The 16,625-nt window shown below is 34.7% G+C and overlaps 1 protein-coding gene and 1 long non-coding RNA gene across 2 annotated transcripts; both read right to left on the reverse strand.

The window, feature by feature from the left end:
- Nucleotides 1-3,203: 3,203 nt before the first annotated feature.
- Nucleotides 3,204-4,665, reverse strand: LOC145158109 (uncharacterized). The gene is made up of 6 exons (XM_079077051.1): nt 4,586-4,665; nt 4,394-4,495; nt 4,151-4,186; nt 3,895-4,005; nt 3,539-3,622; nt 3,204-3,326 (listed from the first exon to the last, which is right to left on the reverse strand). Exons 1-6 carry the CDS (start codon nt 4,643-4,645, stop codon nt 3,204-3,206), a joined length of 516 nt encoding a protein of 171 aa, XP_078933177.1. The 5' UTR covers nt 4,646-4,665.
- Nucleotides 4,666-12,478: 7,813 nt separating this feature from the next.
- On the reverse strand, nt 12,479-13,921 carry LOC145156706 (uncharacterized). Its single transcript, XR_013736868.1, has 3 exons — nt 13,791-13,921; nt 13,447-13,574; nt 12,479-12,702 (listed from the first exon to the last, which is right to left on the reverse strand). It is a non-coding gene; the product is annotated as an uncharacterized LOC145156706 (long non-coding RNA).
- Between the last annotated feature and the right edge of the window lie 2,704 nt (nt 13,922-16,625).

Here is a 16,625-nt window from a genome sequence, read left to right on the forward strand (position 1 = left end):
AAATCAAATTTAGTATTTATCATTTTTATGTTTATTCCGTTAAAAATGTTAACTCTTCTAGCATCGAGATGATTTCGAATAATATGATATGTGTTTTCAATACTATGATATGGAAGCCGGGCAACAAAGTGTAATATCTTGTATTTTCAGTTATTTGAAAAAAGTATATATTGTTTCAGTGTTGAAAAGATTTTCTTTAACAAATTTGCATATTTATTTGTTTTTATTGTTACATAAAATTGTTTGAATTGTGTAACACTCGTGTTTCTAGCCTAGGCATTAATATTAATGTGATAGTCTACGTTAACCTTTGTAACTCATTTTGAAGAAATGAAAAAGGAATTATGTGAATTGTATGTGTTTTATGTGTTTTATGCTTAATTACTAGGAGTTAATTAATTAAGAATAAAAATGAGCGTCAAAATTAAATTTTAGATAAAGCCGATATCTATTAAGAAAGTTGTAGTGGTCGTGACAAGGATTACGGATATATAAAGAATGCCGAAATCCGAGTTATAACGAAGAAGTTATGACCTGTCGAAGTTTCACGACAAAACCGGCTCGGTGCTGAATGTCGTAAAAAGTAAGTTTTCGATAAACTACTTTTTAGCCTTAGTGATCTAAACGAAACTCGTAGTGTTCGTTAAACCGAGAAGTTCGATAAAAAGAACGCCCGAATCTGACTTCGTATGAGGAAGTTATGATTTTTCGAAGTTTCAGCTTAGCAGTAGACAGCTAAAAACTCGAATTTTAGATCGAGTGATTTTTAGCCGACACGACCTAAACGAGAATCGAAGGTCTCGTAAATAGTAGCATAACGGTAAAAAGTCTGACGAAAACGGACGTCGGATGAAGAAGTTATGAATTTTTAACGGATTTCATGTCCCGGTCTGTTAAAAATAATAATATAAAAATTAAATTCAAAATTAGCCGACAAAGTCTAAACGGAAGTTGTAGAGCATAATTGTACCTACGCGTGCATATAAAGAACGTCAAAAACGGAGCTCGTATGCGAAAGTTATGGATTTTAGAAGTTTTTGCACAAAAACTGAGAAAATTCGCATAGTCACGATTTGCCACGTCACCCTCGCTTAGAACGTGCCATGTGTCCGAGATTGGTGAGTCAGGCGAGCCACGTGTCCGAGCTGCTGAGTCATCCGAGCACCTGGCCATATCCGAAGCGGTCCAATAGCGATGCGACACGTACCTTCTTGCACGACACCGAACCCTAGCAAGCTGCCACGATGCCTCTACTTCGGACCAGTAGACCTCGGTCCAATCAGGAGAGGACATCGAGGCCTTCGCATGTGCAGCCTCGTGCGAGCCATCCCCTGCGAGCTTCGGATCTGCGATGCGTGGCTTCTTCTCAGCGGTTGGATCAGGAGGCTCGCCCCTATAAATAGAAGGGTGCGAGACCTCCCGGGGGTATTTTGAAAACTTGTCACTTTTAGCCCCTAAACCCATATTTCTTTCATATTAACATCCCCCGAAGCCCCGGTATCAATTATAAGCCCCGGAATACGCCACGAAGTGCCCATGAAGCCCAGAAAATTTATCTTTTCGGTTTCGAAGCCCGGCTTTTGCAGAGCCCGATTTCTCAATAAAACTCCCGGTTTTATTAGAAACAATCGTTTTAGGAAACGAATTGCTGCCCGATTTTCATCAAAACAAGTGAGTGTGTAGTTACTTTCAATTTACACATAGATATGAAGTATTTACCTTAAAATACGTGTTATGTGTAAATATGTTAATTGTTTATTTGAGGTGACTGTTGAATTGATGTTTTATACAAGTTTTAAACTGTATATGTATTTTATCTACAAATATGTTGGGTAGAACATGGATAGACAAAATAGTCGGTGGGTGTTAAAATGATGAGAGGCCTCGGTGTCGGTGTTGTTGTTGGTGTTATTGTAGTCGTCTAGCGGAGTATAGATGACGATCACGGACCTTTCTAGACAGTCCAGTGGTACACTAGCAAGTTCGCAACTTGTAGGTGTTGATGAACTAAATGTTCATTGGTGTACTCCAATCCCCCTCATGGTTGCCTTTAGGACATGTATGGCTGAGGAGTCCCCTTAGCAGTAGTGTCCAACCCGATGATATTCCTTAGGTTAAGTCCCTTGTGTTAGGTGTTTAGGGACGTAAAGTGAGGACAACGGGAATGGGTAATCAGGGTTATTGTTGATTGGTGAACTTAATATGTTATTATTATTGTGGGTTGAAAACCCTATATGCCCACCAGGCTCCCAAGCCTGACCCACTCAGCTTTTTATGATTACAAGTAGTGGACCCCGAGCATAGTCGGAGGACGATGAGAGATTTTTGATTATAGGCCAGTAGTTGTAAATAACCGTAGTAAGGCTTATAATGTCTTGTTTATGCTTTTGATCTGTATCGGAACATGACATCCCGAGGTTTTGATATATATATATGGAAAATATATACCTTCTTAAAGAAGGGTTTTGATAAACTTTTATCATGTTTTATTTTGGGGACCTATTCCGCAACATCTTTTGAAAAGATTTCTCTGATTTTATTTTAAAAAGCATAAATTAAATCGGTCTTTTCTGGCCGAGAAATTATGGGATGTCACAAATTGGTTATGATATACCTAAGTGTATCTTATAAATAGATATCTTATACGTATTTAACTATTTAATATTTAAATGTATAAATTATCTATTTATAAGATAAAATAAATCTTCTATTAAAACATGTAGCGAATTTGGCGTTGTATAGTTGGAAACAAAAAGCAACTTTAATAGCATTTAATTATTTAATTCTTTAAACGTCTAATGTGGACATGTTTATTTACAAAATCAAAAATTAAAATAAGACAACTAATTTACATTCAGTATAAAACAACTAATATATTAAGACAACCAATTTATTTATTTATTTATTAGAGCATCCTACTTTCATTTTTTCTTATTAATCTCTTGATAGTGTAGGCAATGATTTTCAGTTGTCATTTCTAAATACTATCACGGATTTTCTCTCATAATGACATTTGCTTGTAGCTCACTAAATAATAATACTATTACGAATTCTCTTTCATATCTTTCTAGTGCTCTTTTTAGTCAGGAGGATGGGCATTTATGTCTTTTGCGCAGAAGGATGAAAGTAGTAAATAATATTACAAAAGATTGCAACTTTTTTCTGTTATATCATGTCCTTAACCTTAACAAACAGATATGAGCTCACCACTTTGTTTGGTTGTGGGCTACAATATGTATGACCTTGTCATTCCACTCAAGATCACGCCACCCATCCACTTTTCCATCATAATGGAATAACATAAATGTAAAATTTGTTGTAAGAAACTGAAAAAAAAAGTAATGTTAATTCACAAATCAAAAAACATACTAAAAATATAGAGCATTAAGGGTTACACGGGACAAAACATAACTGGAAAAGCTTTCTAGGGCTATTTTCAATGATGAGGATGAGGAGGGCATTCACGTCTTTTTTTATGTTATGTCATGGGTAACAAATAAAACAGGGCCTAGGCCTAGATGTTAATCAATGGTTGTACCTTTTGAACAACAATATTAACATTACGCTTTTGTTTGAGACCCACTGGAATTGCCAGCAAACTATGTGTACTTGAAACATCACCCTTCAATACACAACAATTGGAAGACCATGCAAATTATTGTTATTGAAAGTTTGAAACTAAAACTTTTAAAGTTGGGGGTAAATTCAAGAAATAGCAATGTACTTTCCTTATTTGTTTATTATAGCATCCTACTTTCATTTCTTTCCATTACAACAATGCACATTAAATTGGGTAGATTTTTAAATGTAGAATGTTGTACTATCCTACAATAAACAAATCAATTAAACTGCATTGCTAATTCTTGCATTTAACCCTTAAGGTTCGTGTGTAACCTTTAATTTTGAGCTACTTGTAGACCATAAAGGCTTTAATTCCAAGTCAAATTTAGCTTCAATAATACCACGAGGTAAACCCTTCAAATTTGTGGAAGCTAACGCATATTCCTAGAAAATAGCACGAAAATCACATTAACTTTATAAAAAAGGAACCTAAAGTAAGATTTTATCCCATTGACAAACTCACAAACACAGTACAGAGAGTCAGAGACTAAAGGAGAGAAGTAAGATTCCCTTGACTTCAAAAATCTACCTTTGATGAGTAGAGTGGATCCAATCTTGACTCCATCTGATGAGACAAATAACAAAAAGATTCATATTAGTCAAGCCATGGGCTTTGACAATTCCAAAACATTTTAAAAACTGAATAAAGTACATCTCTATTTCTTGCAGTTTGCCTGAATAAAGTACATTGCCTGTAACTTCAATCTTTCAAGATTTATGATCTTTACCCATTCTAATTGTCTTCAATAATCCAATCAAATGCAATGTTTACCTCGGTTTCCAGATACTGATAATTTGTGGTTCTATATACAATATACAACATTATGATACAAGCAGCTCCCATAAACGGTTTCATCCTGATGCCATAACATCCCTACATGTATAGAACCTACATTATTAAAATCCCTTTAAAAATTCTCAAGAATGTAAACTAACAGAAATTTTGTCTCAGAGTCAAACTCACCAAATCACAATGGAGTTTTCTTTTCCTAAAAAGGTTCCTCCATGATTTAGCTTCCCTCATCAACAGCTCTTGTTTATATATATTTTTTCATACCAAAATGCAGCTCTTAGAATGAAAGGTCTATCAATAACTCACGTGAACTGAAACAAACAAACAATGATCATAGATAAATGGTTATAAGATAGCTCTAAGTGTAAATATAAAGTCCAATAGATTAGACTTCCATGTTAGGCCAACAGCATACTCCAAGGGGTATTTTGGTCACATTGTGCATGGTATTCTTTTCATTGAGCTTATCTGCTTCATGTCGCTGTTCCGGATGCTCATACAGGGGCATTTTCATCAGAATTTTAATAGAATTCTTTTATATTCTATTGCATTTTCTGGTTATATTCTTGGTCTTTGGAAATTAAAGATCACTGCTTATTCCCTTTGATTTGCTTCTCTACAATGTCGGATTTACTATTTTAAGAAACAGTGGCTGTTTGGTCTTTTTATTAGCAGGAGGAATTTTAGATTATGGTCTGGGTTTTGGATGTGGAACTTTAAGTTGTTGTAAATGGTTTCATTTTACACATTCAACTAATCAACAGTTCATGTATATAAAAATCAAATTGTTATGTAAAATATTAATCAGTTTATTTTTTTTACTAATATCTAATACACTTGCAGTTTTCTAGAATTCTTGAAAGATCTTGAAGGAAAAATTGAAGAGATTCAATGTCCCTTGAAGAGATTCGCCAAACCCTCCTCTCAAAAAAGGCTGCATTCTAAATCTCACTTCTGATGGAAAAAACCTTAAAATCTCTGAAAAACACATAAGAAAATTTCTCAGTTTTCTTCCAAGTAGTTCCTCAGTTACATCATCAACTTCAAATTCACAACTTCCATTAAACAATGAAGCAATTATAATCCCTACTCAGATTAGTTTATCGTTTATGTCTCTTAAGCCATATTAATTTCATAATTATTATCATTAATATATTAGTTTTTGCCATTTTTTGTTGTTAACTTGTGATTAATTACAGGTGAATTCTGTTGGAAAAGCAGCTAATATTTATGAAAATGGTTATCAACTTAATGGGAGTGGCCATGTGATATCTAAATACATAAGTAATACATGCCCCTTGTGATTGATACTGATAATAATAGGACAACAACCCTTAAAAACCTAAGTTGTGCACCAAAGCAAGATATATAAGAGGATCAATAAGTAACTAAATAAAAAAAAATTGATTAGCAGTGGATCTTATCTAACCTTGCTGGTGGCCAGAAAAAGCTGAAGCAACCGATATGGATCCGTTTTTAGTTTCAACAACTGTTTGATAGCAAAGAGAAGAAAAAACGTTAGTATGAGCATCCATGGAATGGAGTATAGGAATACGATATGATCATGGGAAAAAAAGATATGTATGGATGAAAGAATTGAGATAGATCTCAGAAACATATGAATAAATTCTAAAACGCCCAACTATCATGATCTGGTGTTTAAGATCAATCACACGCATTAAACTTCCTACATAAGGAGATCAAATTGATGAAGAAGAAAATTTAATTGAATACGGACGTTCTATTCACCTTCAAAACCGAACAAAAATTCACAATTACTCAAACGAATATGCAAAAAACACTTTTCAAGATGACAATCGCCGGTCTATTTTAAGTCGACGGTTGAAAACGAAAGATGGAAGTGAAAGCCCTAAAATCAGAAAGAGAAAGCCATGAAATCTACATGTTGATTGAATATTGTGGGGTATTCTGTCATTTTCTTGTAGGCGGTGGAGAGGAAAGCAACAGTGAGATTAGAAGAGGTATACAAAGGTGGTGGAGATCAGAAGATGTGTCATCTTGGCCGATTGAAGTAGAAGCGAATGGTTTACATGTTTCTTAACGTTAGATAGGAAGAAGAGACAGAGAGAGAGAGAGAGAGAGAGAGAGAGAGAGAAAGAGAGAAAATGACGAACGGAAGGCAACATTACGCAACGGGTTTTTAGGTCAACGGGTTTTTTTAGGTGTAAGGATGATGTCAGCAAATGATCTAAGGGTGTAGAATATATGATTGAAATGCAATGAATGGCTCTGATTTCTTAATGGAGAATTTAAGGTTCTCTTTTAATAATATTTAGAGATTATATGAATAATATATTAAAAGAGAAATCATATAGTTTAATTAATATTAGACAAGAATTAATTAAGAAATTAATTTTGTGGCTAAAAGAGATTAATTAAACTTGTGGGACTGATATTGTATTTATAAGATAGTTGCATAAATGGGCTAATGGACTCCATAGAAGTTGGAGTAGACGAAATCTATGGGGAAACCCATTAGAATTCGTCCAAGGCTTCTAAGGAGGGAGTCCATGGGCTGCTTGGAGCCTAAGCAGTCAAATTAGGGTTTCCTTGTTTGATAACCCTAATAGCCTCACTATATAATGACCCCTTGGGCACCCAAAAACGTGGCTAAGTGTTACTTAGGGTTTCTTGGACGTTTTTTTGGTGCCTCCTTCTTCTCTCCCAAGTCATCCTCTTGCTCTTGGTGTTTGTGAGCCATTAGAGGAGTGACACTTGTGACTCTAAGCTTTCAGAAGCAAATTACAAGGAGAAATTTAGATTGTTATTGCTACATAACAATCAAGGTAATATTTAAACCCTATTATTATGTTAATATCGATTATCACATGCTAGATCTAGGGTTTTAAAGTCTTGGATGAATGCATGTACAATAGAGAAACCTAGATCCAAGCATTAGGGTTTGCATGAGCACATAGGATGTTCGTATGGCTAAAAACCATCAGATAGATCAAAGTGATTCGTTTGATTAAGCAAAAGTATATACAATCTTAAAGAAACTCGACATACAGAACTCAAAAAGGAGTTTGTGCTTAATATGGCATGACATTGAGCGATGCTAATGTCCTAGTTCTACTATTGATCTAGAAGTTGTGAGTTCTGTTCCACATGCTTCCGCTATGGAATCGATCATATATGCCATGACATGTACTAGATCTGATGACTTGTATGCCTTGATCATGACAGGTTGGATTAGATCAATTTGGCAAGAATCAGCGAATCAAGATCAATAAAATTCTGAAGTGTCCTAGGAGGACAAAGGAAATGATCTTGATAGTATGGAAGAGATCATTGTAAAAGTTACATTGATGCTCAGTTCCACACTGATAAAGACGATTCCGTTAGCAATTGGATTTTGTGCTTTTACATAATGGTGATGTATTAGCATGGAAGAGTACCAAGTAATACACCATAGTAGATTTGACAAACTTAGAGTATATTACATTTGGTGAAATTGCAAATAAGACAATGTTGCTGAAAGAGATTCATTAGTGATATCTTTGTTGAAATTTAATCATTGATGGTCCTTTTGGCGGCTTTTATGACTATAAGGGTGAACTTACCTCGTGTATGGATCCCAAGTCACACAAGCTCATAAGACACATACTCGGTAAGTATCATCACATTTGATAGTGAGTTAATGTAAAGACATCATGGTCAATGAGTCATATCGAAAGATAATCTTGTCGATCCATTCCATAAGCCAATGTCACTGACCAAGTTTGACAGTCAGACAAAGTCGAGAGGCATTATATTTGTAAATGAATTGGCTTAAGTGCTCTTAGTTTAGTTTGTTTTAAACTTAAGAACTTAAGCAACATAAGTGTTAATTCTATTTGGAGATTATTAAGTGGAGATCTTAATATATGATAAAGTTCAGTCATTTCGATTAGCTTATCACCGTGTTCTCCTCTTGCATGTTTGGAACCCACTTCCCGAGTATTAATTTACTCAAAACGTCCACAATCGGTCATACTCTTGGAAGTAAGTAGTGATTCAAGACTGTCATGAGCATTAGTGGATTATCCATAGTGATTGGACATATCATAGAGATTGCACTAACACTCATGCGTACTTAATAGAGATTTATTTATTAGACCAAACCGCGCTTAAAGATTACTTCATGGATCTAGTCACGAGTAATTCTAAGACGATAATATCTTCTATTCTTCAAACCTAGACACATATGGGGTTTTGATCTATGATTCTGTTATACATTGGTCTACTCCAACACTATCTATAACTGGTAGTTATAAAGGGTATGTCCATGTATGACATGATGAAATAGACAAAAACTATGTCGTCGAAGTTTATTTGTTCCTTCTGCCTTAACAGGAGAAGCGATATCTATGGGTCCCTCAATGATTTGGTGATGACATCTAAAGTGTTTGGCCGAGCCCTGACTGGAATTGATGTGTTCAATTTAGTAGTCAGATGCAGTCGTCACAAATCTATATCGGGAAACATAATCTTGAATTATGAGATTGGCCATTATCCATGTCTCGAGTTCATACAAATATCATAGAACGAAGGGATAGTTGATCACTTATCTACGGGTTGAATCTTGATTAGATCAAGAGTTCGGTAGTTGCATTGGATGGCTAACTCTCTATTGATTATTGGAGAAATATTGGTCCTCGTATAGTTGATGACTTGTCTAAGTGGGAGACTGTTGGAAAGTTTGTCCAAGGTCATTAACTATTGGTGATATTTCTAATAATAATAGGGTCCTTTTGGGTTGCCCTGAAGACCCAAATTGAGTAGAATCAATAAAGGAGAAATTGGTTTATTAATTATTATGGTTAATAATTAATTAGAAACTAATTAGAAATATATTTTAGGAATTAATTAACAGTTTAATTAATCAAAGGGTTGAATATTCAATTAATCAATAGTTGGTTGATCAGGAATATTCCATAACCCTAAGAAGAAGAGTGATGAACGAAAATTCTCTTAGGATAAAGGGAAATTCGTTCTTAGGGTTATCCATCTCACATGGGCTTGAGGATAGAACGCTGGAAGGCATCCAAGGCTATAAATAAGGCCTTAGGGATTCATTCTTCCTTGCTCATTCTTGGCTTGAAGTTTCGCCTCTTCAACCTCCTCCCATAGGAACGATTTCAAACACTCTTAGGGTTTGTAAAATTAACCCTTCTCCTAGTTATTTTTATTCCACTCTTTGGTGTCATTGGGTGTGATACCATTAGAGGGATTCTGGTTTGGGTCCTCTCATCCAAGCAACTTCATGGAGGATCAAGATCTCAAACATGGAGATCAAGGGCTACATAAGAGGTATGTTTTCTTCTTTGTTCTTATATTTTTCATAGGGTAGATGTAATTAGCATGAAACCATAGATCCAGAGGTTGCATGTACACTTAGGTATATCGTTGTTTCGATTTTTTCCGCTAACTATTTTAGAGTGTATTTGATGCGTAAAAAACCTAACAAAAAGTTGGTCCCCATGTATATTGGTCCATTCAGGGTTGTTGCATGGGTGGCAGGGTTGCGTACCGCTTGGAGTTACCCGACGAGCTCAGTCAGATTCATAGCACGTTCCACGTCTCTCAGCTGCTGAACGAGGAAGTAGGCTTGGTGAAAGTGCAATGGCAGCACCAGAAGGGTTCATAGTAGACATGGAAACCCAAGAAAGAGATGAGAGAGCATTACCCAGAATTGTTTGTAGCGGAGGACTTCGAGGAGGAAGTTTGATACAAGTGTGGGAGAGTTGTAACACTCGTATCATGTATGAGCTAATCAATATAATTTAAACTCTTCATTTTGGTGGCCACAGCGTGGTGAAGCCTCACCACAGCATAGCAGTATTTTAAGGATCGCGAGATTTAAGGACTCGCCACGACGTGGCCATAGGTGTCACGGCGTGGTAGCTAATTTTAATGAAACCCTAGTTTTCAGGCTTTGCACCCTATATAAAGGAATGATGGGGCAAGGGTTTGCTCATCCGCAACCTCCATCAGCCTCCTAAAGCTCTGAAGAAACCCTAACCTATTTCCTCCATTGTTGAAGCTCTCTTTGGTGTTCTTGGAAGTTCTTGAAGGAAGAAGGAGAAGAAAGTGAGCTTTTATTCAACAAACAAGTCTTCATACTTCACCCTAGCACTCTTCTGGACCCTTGTAAGTGTCTAAGATTCGATCTTTATCATGTTAGGTTGCTAGAACTTGAATTTTACCCCATAAACTCCTTGTCCATGTTAGTTGGAATAGTGGGATCTCATAAAGCTTGCAACTTTATGAATCTCAGGTGCATTTGGTGTGGTTGTTGGTTTGGATCTGAAGTATAGTTGGTTTTTTGTGCCATGCATAAGTTTGAAGCCTCTTTATCACTCTTAATGACCTAAAATGGAGGAGACTTGCATTGTACATGCATGTCCATAAAGAAACCGAATTTATGACTCTTAGGGTAAAGGAAAACCCTTCTGGAAAGTTTGGGTTTGTGTCTTTTGTGATTAAGGACTTAATGGTTAAGTTGTACTTCTTGTTGACCTTTAGAACCTAGGGTTAGAGATCTTGTCTTAGTAGAGTGTCTTAATAGATAAAGTTGAAAACTTTATCCATCAAGACGTTGGGAAGGTGTAGATATGGGCTTTTGGGGCCTTGAAAATGAGTTAAATGCAGCTTAACTCGAATAAGCCATTCAGACTGGTCCCCATGGCGTGGCACTAGGACGCCATGGTGTGGCGACCAGAGACCAGTCGACTATCTTGTCAATTTGTGCCCACGACGTGGGCAAGAAGGCCACAACGTGGAAGGGGTGTTGATGACATTAACTTTGTCTTTAATCGTTGACCCTTTGACCTAAGTTGAGTTTTGGCCAACTCTTAGTTTTTGGGAAGTGGATTAAGGGTGTACCTTGTATGATTGTCTAGGTGGTGTATAGCTCCCGTGTTTTAGCAGTGAGAGCAGTAGCAGCTGAGTATTGACTGAGTGGTGAGTCTCTTCACTGTACTTGTGGGTCGAAGGCACCAATATCGTCCCATTTAATTATGTTTGTAGGATGATAGTTGTATTTATAACACTTGCTGATATGCATGTATGTACTTGTTGTCTTTGTGACCCTTGCTGATATGACTATATGTTTAGTTGTAGGGGTGAAATAGACTCGTACCGGTTGAAATATACCGAAGGAGTTCAAATAGTCCCAGGGGGTGAAATAGACTCATACCGGTTGAAAGATACCGAAGGAGTTGAAATAGACTCAGGGGGGTGAAATATACCCGTACCGGGTGAAAGATGTCGAAGGAGTTGAAATAGACTCACTAACCTTTGTGCTTACATTTTTATGTTTATGGTTTCAGGTACTTCTGGTTTGAAATGGAAGGCCCTGACATGATCGCACATCATCCATCAATGTTTTGCACTTTATGATATGATTTATACGCTGATAACTATTTTATACATTATCACATTTTGATGGGTTTGGAATGAATGAATGATGGTTTTGATAGATTTAAATGAAAAAAATTTATATTGTATTTTTGGGACGTTATATATATACATATATATATATATATATATATATATATATATATATATATATATGTATATATATATATATAGGCTTAAGTTATTTTGTTTTTACTAACTATTGTGTGCCAGAATGCACAAATCTGGACCACCGGATGGAATATAATCAAAGGTCATGATCTGAGGGTCTATGATATCACAATAGGGTAACATGTACCATATAATCACACAAATTCCAGCATAAGGGCATTTTAGTCAATTAACCTATAATAAAAAAGGTCACACAAATTCCATATAATCACACAAATTCTAGCATAAGGGCATTTTATATAAATGCATTCTGTCAGAATGTCAAACATTAATTAGTAAAGATATTTTAGATTTTATTCTTGCGAAATATATTTCCAATGCATATATTTTTGATAATTAACCTGATTTAATAATTCAACATATATTCTTCATATACATCTGAACTTGAATACAAAATCATACATATTCTTACAAACTAATAGTCTTATACAATTTAATATAGTTATACATATTCCAACATAATATCATCAACAATGAATAAAATTATTAAGAAATAACATTCTTAAATATACAATTATTGAGCAAATACACTTGATCTTCATCAATGGTCCAAATAATCCACTTGATTCAAACTATGACGAAAATGTGACGTATTTTTATAAGAATGTAATTATTCGCAAAATATACTTGTTGTTGAACTCGATTCCAAATCTTTCTTTTGTATGATCAATATTGAATTCTTTCTTCAAGCTATTCTGAAAAAATAACATGCATTACTCGTTAGTATTACCAGTAAGCCATTCTGAAAGAATAACAAGCCATTCTCAAAGACATTCTAACAGAATGTATTTATATAAATAAATTCTGACAGAATACAAGCATTACTTATTTAATAGAAACTATATAATTTAGAATGATAGCATATTCTAGCAGAATGTATTTCATTTTTCCTATCTTCCAATGTTTTTTACTTTTCCTTTCTTGACAAATAAGGAGATTGAAATCGAATTCTGTCAGAATAATAGACATTCTAAGAGTTTTGACAAAATATACACCACATGACTAGATTCTCTTTTAGGCATTTCCACAAACACCTTTCGTGCAACATATATAGATAATAGAGAATCAAAGCTCAAAGTATAAAAAAAACAAAGATCCAGCAAGTGAAACGGATTTAAAAAGCAAAAGCAAAATTCTTTTTTAGGCATTTCCACAAACACCTATTGTGCAACTTATGAATATAAATATTACTTAAATTTGTTGTTTAGCAATAAGCTTTTAACACCAAACCCACTTGATTATTTATACACACAGATTATAAAATTAAGATAACTAAGCAAAAACAACAAACAAATAAAAAAGAAGAAGTAAATAGCGATTTGGATAGTGTAAACATAAAATCAGTTTGCAGCTTAATGAAAACATTCAGTGGTTGATTTTTGAAATTCATGGCTTATTAAAAAAATCAGATGTACAAATTTATAGTTCCAGATACTCACCTGTGCATTATATTGCAGCCAATCTTTCGTCCCCGAGCTTTCCTGGGTTTTGAAGAAAGGTGAAAGCTTCAACACATCTTGATTATGTTCTTCTTGTTGGTTGTATTGATGAATTGGTTACAATAAACCTAGATCAATTTCTCAAAATCATCATATAAACAGCAAAAGAAAGTCAAAGAAGTAATGAAATCACCATGTTTTTAAGACTTTCTTCAAGCTATTTGTCACAGGTGGAGAAGAGGACGATGATTGAAGGTCCATCCGATGAAACCCAATTCGTCAATCTACCAGTGAAATATTCAATCATTGGAGACAAGAAATAATTGAGGAGCATTTTTTTTTACCTAGGTCAATAATGGGATGGCTGGCGGGAGTGGAGAGTTTTGGGCTTCTCTTGATCAACAATTTGGCTAGGGTTATTAAGATGCAAAGGTACGATTACATAAAGAGACGGAGAAGAGATAATAAGGGGAGAAAATAGATGTCGTTGTTTATAAAAGAGAGATTAGGTATTTATTTTGTTTCCTTAATTGCAGAGATTTTATTAAATGACCCCATTAATTGCAAGGTGCAAAAAACCAGAAATACCCTTTTTGAATTAATTAATTATTTAATTATTTGCTAATTTCTGATTGGTGCATTTAGGAATACAATAGTTGCTAGAAACATTTGAACATATATATATATATATATATATATATATATATATATATATATATATATATATATATTTATGATGATGATAAGTACCGGAGGAGGGGACGCAGATATGCCTCTTAAATAAAGCTTTGTTTCACAATACTAGAACATCTTGGCATCCTTTTTCATAATCAGCAACAAAAGGTCACTTCCAGGTCTCATAACTTTATCTAAAAATCAATCGTGTTTTCGGATAAGAAAAGCAAAAGATTTTCAAGAACGTGCATAGATCTTCCACTTGATACTTACCACGTTGTGGGCCATTTGTTTGAATGTAGGCATCGATTCATCGTAAGATGAGTAATCTTACTGTTGATTCTTTTCAAGTTTGGTGGGATGTCCTCATGTCGAATGTTGCTTTATATATTTTCGTCTAGATTTCTTAGAGTTGGATCAGTCTATCTCCTAGACCTATTAGTCTTATCCTAACTTTCACAATCAATAATGTTTAATTTTTTCATCCTCTAGAGAGATATAAGGCCATGAGGTATGGTTACGCGTTTAAGGGCTGCCACATCATCCCAATAACTACTTCACTACATGTTTACTAAGAATGGGGGTGGTGTTCACTAGTGAATAACTAGTGAACAAAGACAGAGAGAAAGAGAAAAGCAAGAGAGATAGAGAGAAGTCTGGGTAAATGAAATTCTATTGGTTGTAACCACTCGTGAACCATGTCACTCCGCGTCACAACCACTCGTGAACCATGTCACTCCGCGTCACATTCACCAGGGAGGGGGGCGGTGTTCACACGTAAATACCCCCCTCCACGTCACCCTTTACGCGTCAAAAAAGCTTCCATACCCGGTGGCCTAAGAACCTCTGTTAATTCACTAAATTGTGACGTCCACTTTCAACTACATTATATGATCATTAATTCATAAAACTACTAGAAAACGGACTTAGAAAATACATATCACCAACAAAAAAAGATTTTATTGGAAAAAAGTTCGTACCACTTGGAAAAAAACATTTTGTTGGAAGTACCCACACATTTCCTACACATGGTATTTTCTTAATTTTGTAAACATTTCTGACGACGACAACAACAGCAGCAGCAGCAGCAGCAACAGCAACAACAGCAGCAACAACAACAACAACAACAACAACAACAACAACAACAACAACAACAACAACAATAATAATAATAATAATAATAATAATAATAATAATAATAATAATAATAATCGAATAATTGTTACGTATATTAAGTATTGTGGATGTTATGGATGCCAAACATACTCTTAGCTTTCATATTTATATAAACTTGCATGATATGAATGCAATGCATGCAGTCGTGTATGTAGTTTTCCAATAATAATAATAATAATAATAATAATAATGTATGTAGTTTTCCAATAATAATAATAATAATAATAATAATAATAATAATAAACAACTTTCATGGTATGAATGGAATGCATGAGGTCATGCATGCATTTTTCCTTTCACAAAAACTAGGCAATTTGCTTGACAATATAAATGCATGACGTAACTAAAAGTAACGGTTGGGGATATGCATATAGCGTATGTTATTTGACAATAATTTATAAGTTTAACATATATCACAAGATAGTTGGCAAAGATTTAATAAATGCTTAACTTATTTGTATTTAAATATATAGTCAACTATGCTTTCTATTGATGGGCTAAGCCCATTAGTCATATAGCTCAGTTAGTCCAATACAGGCATACAGCTGAACATTTCTATTAAACTCGTAGAGGTTCTCAAACAACATTTTTAATCCGATCTCAACCAGTTTGGAAATTGGTCCGGTTTTTTTTCAACGAAAACAAACCAGTTTTGGTCGACACCAGATCCAGTAGAAACCCATTTTTGGCCAAGAAAAAGCACAAAGATATCTAAAACGGTTTGTAACAGGTCAGGAACCGGTTTTTGCAAAGATTGTTTGGAAAATCCCACAATTTTGCTGATTTGTGCTTAATCTGATTTTGGTATTGGAATTTAATGATTCACATTGTTGATCAGAATTGGATCAATGAGAAAACGCATCACCTTGCTATGACATAAGTTATTTTTCCGGCTATGTGAGAGTGAAAGCATGATAATGTTCACTTTTATTAGAACGACACACCACTCAAGGTTGAAGTATGTGTGATTGGACATAACATCTTGATTTTGGGCAAAAAAGTTTTGGATTTTTGGGAAAAATAGTAATTTATGAGAAAAAATTATTTTGATAAATTTAAAATAACTATAAAATAATAAAAATAATAATTTGAATGATAAAACCTTGAATAAAAAGATTTATATGATTATTTGAAAGTCTAGATGGGTAAAATGGGATTTATTGCTAAAATATGGAAATTAACTAGGGTTTGACTTTTGACCATCATAGGTAGCTTACGTGGACTAAATTGTAAGGCATTTAACATTTGTGAGTTATTAAAGCTAAATAGGAGGCTGGAGAAGGAATTGGTGAGTCTTGGTGACCTTTGGACTAGAATTTTCCTAGGGA

Source organism: Lactuca virosa, chromosome 2 (assembly GCF_052849685.1).
Source record: "Lactuca virosa cultivar CGN04683 chromosome 2, Lactuca_virosa_CGN04683_v6, whole genome shotgun sequence".
NCBI classification, from domain to species: domain Eukaryota; kingdom Viridiplantae; phylum Streptophyta; class Magnoliopsida; order Asterales; family Asteraceae; genus Lactuca; species Lactuca virosa.

Coding starts and splice junctions, on each gene's coding strand:
- LOC145158109 (XM_079077051.1), bottom strand. CDS start 4,645: ATGAGGGAAGCTAAATCATGGAGGAACCTTTTTAGGAAAAGAAAACTC. Junction 4,006..4,150: donor ATCCACTCTACTCATCAAAG/GTAGATTTTTGA, acceptor GCTATTTTCTAG/GAATATGCGTTAGCTTCCAC. Junction 3,327..3,538: donor TTAATATTGTTGTTCAAAAG/GTACAACCATTG, acceptor TTTTTTTTTCAG/TTTCTTACAACAAATTTTAC.